Below are 10,829 nucleotides of genomic sequence, written 5' to 3' on the forward strand. Positions count from 1 at the left end.
GGGAATAAAAGTGTGGGTCAGCCTGAGGTTCAGGGTACAAGTTTTTGGAGAGCTATCTCACTTGTGCCAGATGCTGAAAATACATACCCACTTCATAACTACCCCAGATGTGGAGTCTATTTATTTATTCCGTGTATTGCTTCACCTTGACACCCATTTAATAATTTAAATCCTATAATATTTTCCAACAATGAGGCAGTGATTTTCCAGTTGTTCAAAGGACAGAGAGACACAGAGTTTAAAGGTCAGAACAGCCCTTTATTGAGCATCAACCCTAAGGAGTTTATATACCATAACAATACCAATCACAAGTTAAATACCATCATCAGGTCATTTTCAATAATCACCTGCAGCCTTTGTGTAGACAAAGACTGCACTGGCTTTTTCTTTAAGTTAATTTGTCAAGTAGGAAAAAAAAGGTAAAATTTCAAAGGAACAAAATTTTACAATGTCACAGGCCAAAGTTGATGCAATCTTAACTCCCTTCAGCTGTAACGCACATGATCTTCCACTCTTATGCCCACGTATCAAATCTTCGCACAGAGACACAGCCGTGAATAGGAAGGGGACAAGGGAGTTTGTTATATATGACCTGGCACACATCAGTGTAGGGATCAAAGAGGACTACAATGGGGAGGGTGCTGTTTCCCTTCCTCTGTCCAAGGAGATAAATTTGTCCATTCACAGTGCTGCATCCCATGAAGAACTTCTGGGTCAAGCATTCCTCATTCACCTGGGTCCATTCATCTGTCTCCACATCAAAACGAAAAGCTTCCCCTCCTACAGTGTACAGAGCCCCATTCAGGGATGTGATGCAGAGGTCATACCTGAGAGAGAAGAAACCCTTGATCAGAATCAACAGAAAGATTTGGTCCCTGAAATATTCAGGATGACCTTGGTCCTCCAATCAGAAGTCCTGTTTAAACAGAGAATCACAGAATTGTTGCAGGGACAGGACTTATGGATTTCTACACTATAACTTCTTCTTGGAGCAGGACCAACATTAGAATCCTTTGTCTTCTGCCAGGTCCCAGAATATTATTTCTTACCTTGGAAGAGGGGAGAATGAGATGACATCCCAGCTGTCTGTCTCTGTGTTCAGCCTTTGCACTCCATCATATACGTGTCCATTCTCATCCAGGCCACAGACCACATAGATCCTGGTTCCCACACTGACTGCATCACCTCTCTCTACAGGCTGAACCATAGGACTCATGCTTTCCCACTCTGACTCCATCAAAGCCATGCGCTCCACTGCTGGGATTATCCCTTCATCTGTGCTCCCTCCGAGAACATACAAGTAGAGCCCTACTCCTACTGCACAGTGGCTATTGCGGGACTTCTTCATGGCTGGCCCTTCCAGCCAGCAATTGTCCAAGCAGTTGTAGATGAGTACCCAATCCACACTGTACCACACAATCTCATCCCGGAAATATCCTCCTGTCACAAAAAGGAAGCTCCCTGGAAACACAGCAAATACTGGTCACATGAAGGCTAAAAATTGCTCCTGATACCTGGGGTTCTCACTTCACCCTGGGCTGTACTGATAAGGTGCAAGATGATGGGAGAAAATCACTGCTCTATCAATCAGTTTGCAGTATTTAATTCCTCATCCACACAGATACATTGGGCCTACATTATGCAGCCAGTCTTTCTAAGCCTGCTCCCATTTTTAATAGAATCATGGAAACACTGGTTGGAAAGAACCTCAGAGATCTTATTTTCAAACTCCTACCAGAAATGGGACTATTAGCAACATTAATACAGGAACCAATAATATTGAGCTAGCTTAAAAGTCTCCAGGCATGAAGATTTCCCAACATCTATGGAAAAGTTTAATGTAATGGCAACTATAAATCAGAAGTTGCCTGTCATAGGTCTAATCACTACAAAAGAGAAGGCCAAAAAATACACTGCTTAAAGCCAAGTCCTTAGACTAATTCCAGATAAAGCCAAGGTAAGGAGCTTGGTAGACTGCATAGTTTCTGCTATATGAGAATAGCGTTGTCTAGCATTCTCCCAGGACTAAGGAAGACAAACCCATTCTTTGAACAAATATGAACACCAATATGAATGAGGTTTTAGCAGTGCTGTGCACACCAGTTCTACAGCAACAGTTGACTCCCTGCATACAGCATTCAGTCTCAACTTCTGTTCGCATCTGCTCAAGTCTCCCTTCTCTGTAAGTTACCTACTGCTGCCACTGCATACTGGGTGAGGTTCCTGCGCTGCAGTGGAGAACAAGCCTGCCAGGTCCCTGTTTTAGGTTGAAAGAGAAATAATTCTTGCTGTTCTTTGTCATGCTTTCCTCCCAGGACATATAAGGTGTCATAGCTCCGGCCAGCATAAGGACACAGTTTCGGATTTTGCCAGCTGGGTGGGGGACAGCTGTCTAACTTCTTTATTAGTCTGGAAAAGATATCTGTCTCTCCAGCACGCTTGCTGCGTTTCACCAAGATATCAAGGAAGGACAAACTCAGAAAAGTGACCCTGACTTCGCCCACCAAATCCAGAAATTCTTCCTCTCTTGTTGCTGGGTCCTCCATTATCCAAATCATAATACTGTCAAAAACCACATCCTCTCTTGAAATGAAGAGGTCATCACTCTTCAGGAGCTGCACCAGCATTTCCTTAGGTAATGCTTTAAATTCTTCCTGGCATATCACATCCCCCCAGTGAGTGAGAGCCACATTCATAGCAGACACATACAACTCTGTAAAGGCAAATTGCTGTGAGTAGATCATCAGGCCAAGGCAGTTTGAAACATGCAGTTCTCTCTCCAGAAATTTCTCACACAACAGTTTCACCCTGTCAAACTGAAAAAAATCAGCTGTTTCCAGTAAGCTGGTCACATTTTCTTGACCTATAAGCACTTGCGCTGTGCGAGTGAACTCAAGTAGTGCCTGAAACGGCACTGCATCAACCCCTTTGATCACTATGTGCTGCTCAGAGCTCTCTCTTGCTCCTCCAAAAAACATGGCTTCAAAGTATCGACTGTGTACTGAAAGCACCCTACGGCTGACCTGGAAGAGTCTCTCTCCAACCTCAAGAATTGTGTCCGCAATCATTTCTGTCTGAGGTCCCAGCTCCTGTGGCTCTTGTGCAGGCTCCATGCTTGTAGACTGCCAGGCAGTTAATTTTAACTCAAGTTTTATGCAACCCTTTCCATCTCTGGAAACCCTATCCCCCTAGCTGGGATGAGATAAGGCAATATTGTCCTAAAAATAGAATGCTTTCTACTCTCCTGCTTTCCTCTTCTGTCTTTTCTGCTGCTTTCTGAACAGCATTACCAGAACAGCAGTATAACCTAAAAATTACAGATTTGACTGGCATCTTCTTTTACCAGGTAAGACCACAGCAAATAAGGGAAGCCGTCAGCCAAGAAAAGAGCCTGGGCTAAAAAGAAAAAGCAGGAGAAACAACCAAAAGATTCCTAAGCACTGAGTAAATATAAAGAAGTTGTAGAAAATACTGAACCCATTTGGAAAAAAACAACCATCACCTCATCTTTCATTAATTCAAGTTTAACCAAATACCAAAGTGATTACAGTTTTTATTATGTATCTAACTTTATACTTTAGTAAGAGAGAAGAGGAAGGAGTGAACCCCCATTCAAACCCAGATGGCTTCACATGTTCACTCATCCTCAATCTGAAAGCACTAAATAAACACAGATGTGGGACAAAGAACAGCTAATGCCACAGTGACTTTTTCCAAAGTGATTACGTGAAGAAACCTGCATAGGGACGTTGAAGTAGTCCCTTACCCATACCAGCCTATACCAGCAAGACTCACTCCCAGTTCTTGGCAGAGCTCAGCAAACAGAAGCTGTGCCAGTGTCTTACCATAGCTTCATAAAAACTTTCTTCCTTATTTCTAGTCTGGATTGCCCTTCTTTTAGCTTAAATCATTGCCCCTTATCCTATCACAACAGACCCTGCTAACATGTCTGTCCCCCATCATTTTCATATTCTTCTTTTCAGGTACTTGACTCCCAAGTATAACCTCAAAGTCTGCACGGCAGAAAAGGAGAGCCATGCAGCTCACAATGAAGACCAAGCAACCAACCATCTGAGCAGGAAATGCTGGGAACATGCCCCTCTCCAGAGTTTACACACTTGACCCATGGCTTGAGGCAGATCTCCCAGCACTTAAGAGTTCAGAATCCACCCCAGAGAGCCCCAGCAGGTCTGTTTCTGATGCTAGACTTTAGAGTGCAAAAATTGTTCTGCACACTACTGGTATCAACAACAACAATCTTTCTCCCACCTAAAGGACAGTTCAAAACTCTGCTCAGGCTGATGGCAAGCAAATTCTATTCCGCACACTCTAAATAAGGATTATCTTTTGAATTGTGCAGTTTCACAAGCAAGCACAACTTTATAGACAGCTCTGTAAGCCCCCAGATTAAAATTCAAACGCACCCAAGTTCACGCAGGCAATACATTACACACAACACCTGGTCCCTAGTTTTAGAGCCTCCTGAAGTCAGAGTCACTAAAATGAAATTTATTCTAAGCTCCCACCCATTTTGGAGCCGACACAGGAAAGGCTATGCATGGGAGAACGATGCTGTGGCCAAAATAACCGATACAACCTGTACTTGCCATTGGTTCTTGACAACCTTCAGGAACAAAACTGCTGCTGCTAGCAAAACAATTCACTCTGTCATAATCACCTCAAAGAGGGTCCTCTATAAAGGCAAGCGCAGGTGGAAGAAGCAGGTTACAGGCTCCAGGCACATACTTCAACCAGGCAGTCTTTCAAATGCCTCCGAAGAGGGATGAGATACTCTCAGGCCTTTCCCATCAATTCCCTGTTTAAGTATGGCTTTTGCTCTGGTCCTTCCTGATCCTGCAGTGCTTATGCACCTCATGAACTAATTTAATTTGGATTTATGGCTAGAGAACTGTGATGTCAGCTGTAGTGCACTTTTACAAAAAACCAGACATTTACAAACAGATCAATTGTCTTTATTCACTCAGAACTCCTCAAATCTTGCATTTTCTGCAGTATAAAAAAAATAAAAATGTTTACTTACAAATCAAGTTATAACAAGCAAAACCACAAGTGGATAGCTACAATATAAAAATAAGTAGTGCTTCCAGACACTGCCTACAATTGAACAAATGTTAGGATATTAAATATTCTTCCCCTAAAATTCCAAGGAACAAATAGCTACCTCCATAAGGTTTAGGTCACTCAACCAAGAATTATCCCACAAGTTAGATCAGTCCTCGGTAGAAATGTGTGAGCCTGCTGATACACAGATCACAGCCCACAATTTCTGGAACAAGTGCTGAAAAAGACCTTCTTGGCTACATCCCTTGTAAAGGTGATGACACTACACAAGGAAGTAATTTTCCTGCACAAAATAGACTGAATGCAGTAGAAGACTACAACATAATGCTTACCCAGCTGAGTACTGATATTTAAGAGGAAGAAAAACATGTTCTACTGTATTTAGGCTTTTAATTTAGATTAAAGGCATTTTAATGTATTTAAAAATTGAAAGAATATAACTAATATTCAGGGCATTCATAACTAATTTTATGGGGTTGTTTCAAAACACACAAGATCAAGAAGGTTTCAGACAATTCATAACAATATGTTCTCTTCTGTCAGGTCTAAACAACATAGTTACACACTTATTTGGGGCTGGGAGGAAAACAAGAACATGCTTCTTACATTCCACATCCTCTCATCATTTATGAAAGCTACAAATTGAATACTTTTTTCACACTAACAAATACACATTCAAACTCCCCCCCCAAACAGGAAGCTTCTCACACACTGATAGTTTTTTCCAATGACTTGCACCCCCTGAAGTTTTCAGAGACAATCCAAAGAAAGCATTAGCCATCTTGCTGCTGAATGAAAGGGTTTGGAATAGCTTCCATTCCATCCTGTGGACAGATCAGAACCACAGAAGTCCCTCTGCAAACCACAAGTCCCAGCTGACGTGTGTCTTCTGTTAATTTAAATTGATCATCTGGATCTAAAAAGCAGAGATCCATGGTTAGAGCAGGAAAATAAGAAAAAGAAACCAAATTCCATCAACTTCAAAAGGCACAGACATGCATGTTTTTTCCTGGCATAACTGCTTTGTTTTATTGAGCACATGGACCATACAGGTGATGCAGCAGTGACATATGATGTTTTCAAGACCTTACTTACAGTGAGCAATAGGAAATCTGCTTTGTATGCAAAAAAAGCAGAACATATTTATTGAAGAATTCAAAGGCCTTTTCATGCATATAACTAATAGTATACATGCAAGTGATTAAAAAAGCTTCTGGTCTCATTTCAAATGCCATTATAGACAAACACTTGGTGACTAACACAAATCAGAAAAAGCCCCTGAATTCTCAATGCACTAGGGAAGAGAGCACCAGCCCATTCTCAGACAGGCCAAATAAACACTTACAAACCAGCCAGTTCTATCTTCCATATAGAGATATATCTATATTCAATAGAAATTAACAACACATTTTAAAACTCTCTTTTAAAGATGGAATTTGAAGTTTCAGGTGTTCCATTTTAAACAGGTATGAGAATACTCTTCAAAAACACTCTCTTATCAAATGGTAGGTTTTGTATCAGAGAGGAGAAAGAGACACTGCTTTATTCTTTAGAGGACAAGGGCAGCCAATGACATAACTATAGAGGAGCTCAAGCAAGGACCAGCAGGGATGTTCTATCATAGGGAATGTGCTTAACCTAACTTCTGCTAGTAGAATCACCTTTAAAGGTCATCCGGTACAGCCCCCCCTGTAACAAGCAGGGACATCTTTAACTAGACCCAGTTGCTTGAAGTTCCATCTTTGAATGCTCCCAAGGATAGGGCACCTACTACCTCTCCAAGCAACCTGTCCCAGTGTTTTTATCACTCTCATTATTAAAAAAACCCTCTTCCTTATATCTACATTGTCACACTACGACACAAAATCACTCACACAGGGATGCTAGATGCAAAAGGGGAAAGAAAAGAACCCAAAGAGCAAACTTAATTTGCTGACTCTACTATACACAGAATAATAAAAGTGACAGTGGATTGGAGGGTGAAATTACCACCTCTCCAACCACATTGGTCAAACTAACAGTCCATTAATTCTGTCCACCCACAAAGAAGAATGCAAAACAATTACTGTTTATATGAACACTGTGAGAAAATTCAGTAGAAATATGTAAACATCAGAGGCATAAGAAACTTTTAGAAGAACTTGAGAATTCTCAAAAGAACAGAGCAACACTACATCTTCCTTATATCTGTATCTTCTGTTATATCTACATTGACCCTCCTTTAGTTTAAACCCAATACCTCTTGCCCTGCCACAACAGGGCCTGCTGAAGCATTACCCCCCTCCAGCATTTCCTTTTATGTCCCTTTAAAACTGAAAGGCCACAACACCATCTCCTCTCTTATTCAGGTAAACACCCCAGCTCTCCCAGCCTCACTCCAGAGCAGAGGGGCTCCAGCCCTTGCAGCATCTCTGTGGCCTCCTCTGATCTGGCTCCAGCAGCTCCATGTCCTCCTGATGTTGTTCCCTAGGGCTGGGGCAGCTCTGCACGTTGGAGTCTCACCTAAGTGGGCAGAATGCCCCATCCCTGGCAGGGATGCAGCCCAGGATACAGCTGGCCTTGTGAGCTGCAGGCATGTATTGTCCAGCCTCTCATTCACCAGCATGTCCAAATCACTCTCAGCAGGGCTGCTCTCAATCTATTCATTCCCCAGCCTGAGTCTTGCTGAACCTCATGAGGTTCCTGTGGGCCCTCTTCAAAAACTTGTCCAGGTCCCCTTGGATGGCCTTGTCCTTCAGGTGTGTCACCTGCAGACTGAGGATGAACTTGATCCCACTGCCTATGTCACTGATGGACACTAAACAGTACTGGTCCCCACAGAGACCCCTGAGGGACACCCCTGGTCATTGATGTTCACGAGGACATTAGGCTATTGACTACTACCCTCTGGATATGACCATCCAACCAATTCCACATTCACCAAACAGTCCACCCATCAAATCCATTTCCTTCAATTCAGGGAGAAGGATGTTCTGGGGTTTCTCTGGCCACAGAGAACAACAGACAACTTTCCCAGACCTTTCTGGGAAAAGTCTGTGAGAAGATCAGAGAAAAGAATGAGAAACAATTCTTATCTTGGCTTGCTGCACCTGTTATTGTGAACATGTGGAATGTGTTATGGAGACTTGTTTACCAAAGGGTGATTTCTTAATTAGCCAATGGTGTTTGGATTGGAGGACCAATTAGGTCTAGGTGTATCATAACAGTCTACAAAAGCGATGGGTTTCTTAATAATGATATATATAAAGAGACTGATCAGCCTTCTGTGAATCATGGAGTCAATGCTAATTATTACTTGGTCAGGGGCCTGCTGCTGGGATAGTGGGGGACTGTGTTAAAGGCTTTACAGAAGTACAGAAAAAAAGACATCTGTAAGCCCTTCCCCTGGCCACTGATGGAGTCACTCCATCACAGAAGGCCACTGGGTTGTTCAGACAGGATTTTCCCTTGGTAAAGCCATGGTGGATGTCTAAAATCACTTCCCTGTCCTCCAAATACCTTAGCAGAGCTCCAAGGAGGATCTGTTCCATGATCTTCTCAGGCACAAGAGGTCAGGCTGACAGAACAGTAATTCCCAGGCTCCCTTCTACCCTTTTGAAAAATGGGTTCAATGTTTCCCTTTTTCCCATCACCTGCCTGCCATCACTTTTTAAATGTTTTAGACTAGCTTGGGCACTGTAACAGCCAATTCCCTCAGGAACATGTTGTCAGGTCCCATAGACCCTTCACCTGTATGTCTACAGTTATCCCAAGCATGCTGTAGTTTGGGTGATGTTAATCTGCAGTTTCTGCTTATTCACACACAGAGCTGTAAAATTTCTGTCAAGAAAGCCACTCAGGGAGGGGAAGCTTCCCAAAGATTACATATTACTTACCTCGCATATACTCAATGGTACCATCCAGCACAAGGTTGAGAAGAGGGTCAAACCCTTTCAAGACACCACTTGCTATTGAAGACCACACAGAAAACAATGATTAGGACCAAAACAAGGTATACAGCAACATAAGACTTCAAGAAAGTTACACTGAGTTCTCCAGCCCTGTTCCCTCTTTCAGGCAAGACCAAACATGTGAGTCCAGAGGTATTAAACAGTGTCCTCTTTTTCAATGGCAAGTACACAAAAACTGCTCTGCATTGCACCAATTAAAACTTAGAGACTTTTCAATTCATTCTTCCAAATGTTCTTCAAGACACTAACATGTTTGCTTTCAGTCAATTTCAAGGGCATTTTAAGAATACGATATAACAAATCAGTATAAGTCACACAAAGAAAAAAAAGGCAACTACAAAACAAAATAAATATCCTTAATGAAAGGTTATGGTTAAAAACAAAACAAGACCATATTTTAAGTTCTTTCCTCAGAAACCCCATCTTCCAGATGCTCTTCTGGCACATGATGTCTTTAACATAAGCACTGCCTCACAGGAAGGCACTGCAGATAGACCAGCACTTTGTCCTAATGGAGAACTTGATTCCACAAGACTAGTCACTACATATATTACAAAATTACACCGAGCAACTTCCCAGTTTGACAAATACACTTCTCAGTAAGGAGTTCAAGTAACTTCCAAACCCTTATAAGCATAAGGTCCCAGTGGAGTTTTAAAATGCAGCACATGGTAAGCTTGGACCAACAAGTGCCTGTGGGTAGCACCAACTGCATTGGGATGTACCTGCCCAACTGGGAAGAGATGGGAATGCAAAGGCACAGTGGCATATATTGAACCACGAACTCCAGGCATGCTTACCATGTCAAGAGATGAAAGGCACGACAGTTGTATTAATTACTACATCCATAAATGTTTCTTTGTTCCTTTAAGTGCATCCTTGCAATGCCAAAAAAAAAAAAAAACAAAAACCCAGCCAAAATAAGGCTGTTCAAAACAACCAATAAAAGAAGAGATGCACAGATGAGCCATAAGGATAAAGGTGCACCCAGAAGATGAGTGAAATAGTTAAACGAGAGAAGCTTTGCACCGGTAACTGCAAATTCTAATAAGTAAAAGCACTCACTACTCCTCCGCTTCCCTTGATGGGAAAGCGGCATGAGCAGGAGGGCAGAGTCGACAGGCATCGGCTGAGGGAAAACGCCGAAAGGCGAAAAGAGCTCCGTGCTGCAGCCACGCGCCGGGCTCACCTTCCCGCCCGCCCTGGAACTTCACCCGGATCGTCTTGTCGATGTACTTGGAGAGGTCCAAGATGCTCTCCTTCTTCTTCTTCTCCTTATCCTACGGCAGAGCACAGGCAGCCCAGTTAAAACGCGCCATCCACGGAAACACGGACCCAGATCGCTGCCGCGGGATACCGCGGCGGCAGGACGGGGGCGCGGGTACACACCGGGCACCGCCGCCGGGCACCGCACCGCCGAGCCCCGCACCGCCGCCGCCGAGCCCCGCACACGCCGAGCCCCGCGCACACGCCGAGCCCCGCACACGCCGCCGCCGAGCCCCGCACACGCCGCCGCCGAGCCCCGCACACGCCGCCGCCGAGCCCCGCACACGCCGCCGCCGAGCCCCGCACCGCCGCCGCCGAGCCCCGCACACGCCGCCGCCGAGCCCCGCACACGCCGCCGCCGAGCCCCGCACACGCCGAGCCCCGCACACGCCGCCGAGCCCCGCACACGCCGAGCCCCACACACGCCGCCGCCGAGCTCCGCTCCGCCCCGCCCCGCTCCTCACCGCCATCTTCCCCGCGCCGCCGCCGCCGCCGCCGCTCGCCATTTCATTCGGCACCGCCAGAAGTGAC

General features: G+C 44.3%; 2 protein-coding genes across 3 annotated transcripts; both read right to left on the reverse strand.

Moving 5' to 3' along the window:
- Positions 1-237: 237 nt before the first annotated feature.
- On the reverse strand, positions 238-3,255 carry LOC110469449 (kelch-like protein 23). The gene is made up of 3 exons (XM_021528187.4): positions 2,192-3,255; positions 1,050-1,461; positions 238-827 (listed from the first exon to the last, which is right to left on the reverse strand). Exons 1-3 carry the CDS (start codon positions 3,111-3,113, stop codon positions 515-517), a joined length of 1,647 nt encoding a protein of 548 aa, XP_021383862.1. The 5' UTR covers positions 3,114-3,255; the 3' UTR covers positions 238-514.
- A 1,702-nt stretch (positions 3,256-4,957) lies between these two features.
- On the reverse strand, positions 4,958-10,826 carry LSM7 (LSM7 homolog, U6 small nuclear RNA and mRNA degradation associated). 2 transcript variants are annotated; one of them, XM_077788767.2, is made up of 4 exons: positions 10,763-10,826; positions 10,222-10,312; positions 8,958-9,029; positions 4,958-5,998 (listed from the first exon to the last, which is right to left on the reverse strand). In XM_077788767.2, the coding sequence occupies exons 1-4, from the start codon at positions 10,802-10,804 to the stop codon at positions 5,856-5,858; spliced, it is 348 nt and encodes a 115-aa protein (XP_077644893.1). In that variant the 5' UTR covers positions 10,805-10,826; the 3' UTR covers positions 4,958-5,855. The 2 variants fall into 2 exon arrangements, with proteins under 2 accessions (XP_077644893.1, XP_085418850.1); XM_085562724.1 differs by having other exon boundaries at positions 10,098-10,312.
- Positions 10,827-10,829: the final 3 nt, after the last annotated feature.

The sequence above is a fragment of the Lonchura striata genome, chromosome 28, assembly GCF_050655825.1.
Source record: "Lonchura striata isolate lonStrDom1 chromosome 28, ASM5065582v1, whole genome shotgun sequence".
NCBI classification, from domain to species: Eukaryota; Metazoa; Chordata; class Aves; order Passeriformes; family Estrildidae; genus Lonchura; species Lonchura striata.

Excerpts from the sequence above, each read along its gene's own strand:
- LOC110469449 (XM_021528187.4), bottom strand. The coding sequence starts at position 3,113 with ATGGAGCCTGCACAAGAGCCACAGGAGCTGGGACCTCAGACAGAAATG. Across the intron at positions 1,462-2,191 it reads GTATGCAGTGGCAGCAGTAG|GGAGCTTCCTTTTTGTGACA; the intron begins GTAACTTACAGA and ends CTGTGTTTCCAG. Across the intron at positions 828-1,049 it reads TCATTCTCCCCTCTTCCAAG|GTATGACCTCTGCATCACAT; the intron begins GTAAGAAATAAT and ends CTTCTCTCTCAG.
- LSM7 (XM_077788767.2), bottom strand. The coding sequence starts at position 10,804 with ATGGCGAGCGGCGGCGGCGGCGGCGGCGCGGGGAAGATGGCG. Across the intron at positions 10,313-10,762 it reads GCGGCGCGGGGAAGATGGCG|GATAAGGAGAAGAAGAAGAA; the intron begins GTGAGGAGCGGG and ends GCTCTGCCGTAG. Across the intron at positions 9,030-10,221 it reads GTTCCAGGGCGGGCGGGAAG|CAAGTGGTGTCTTGAAAGGG; the intron begins GTGAGCCCGGCG and ends GGTCTTCAATAG.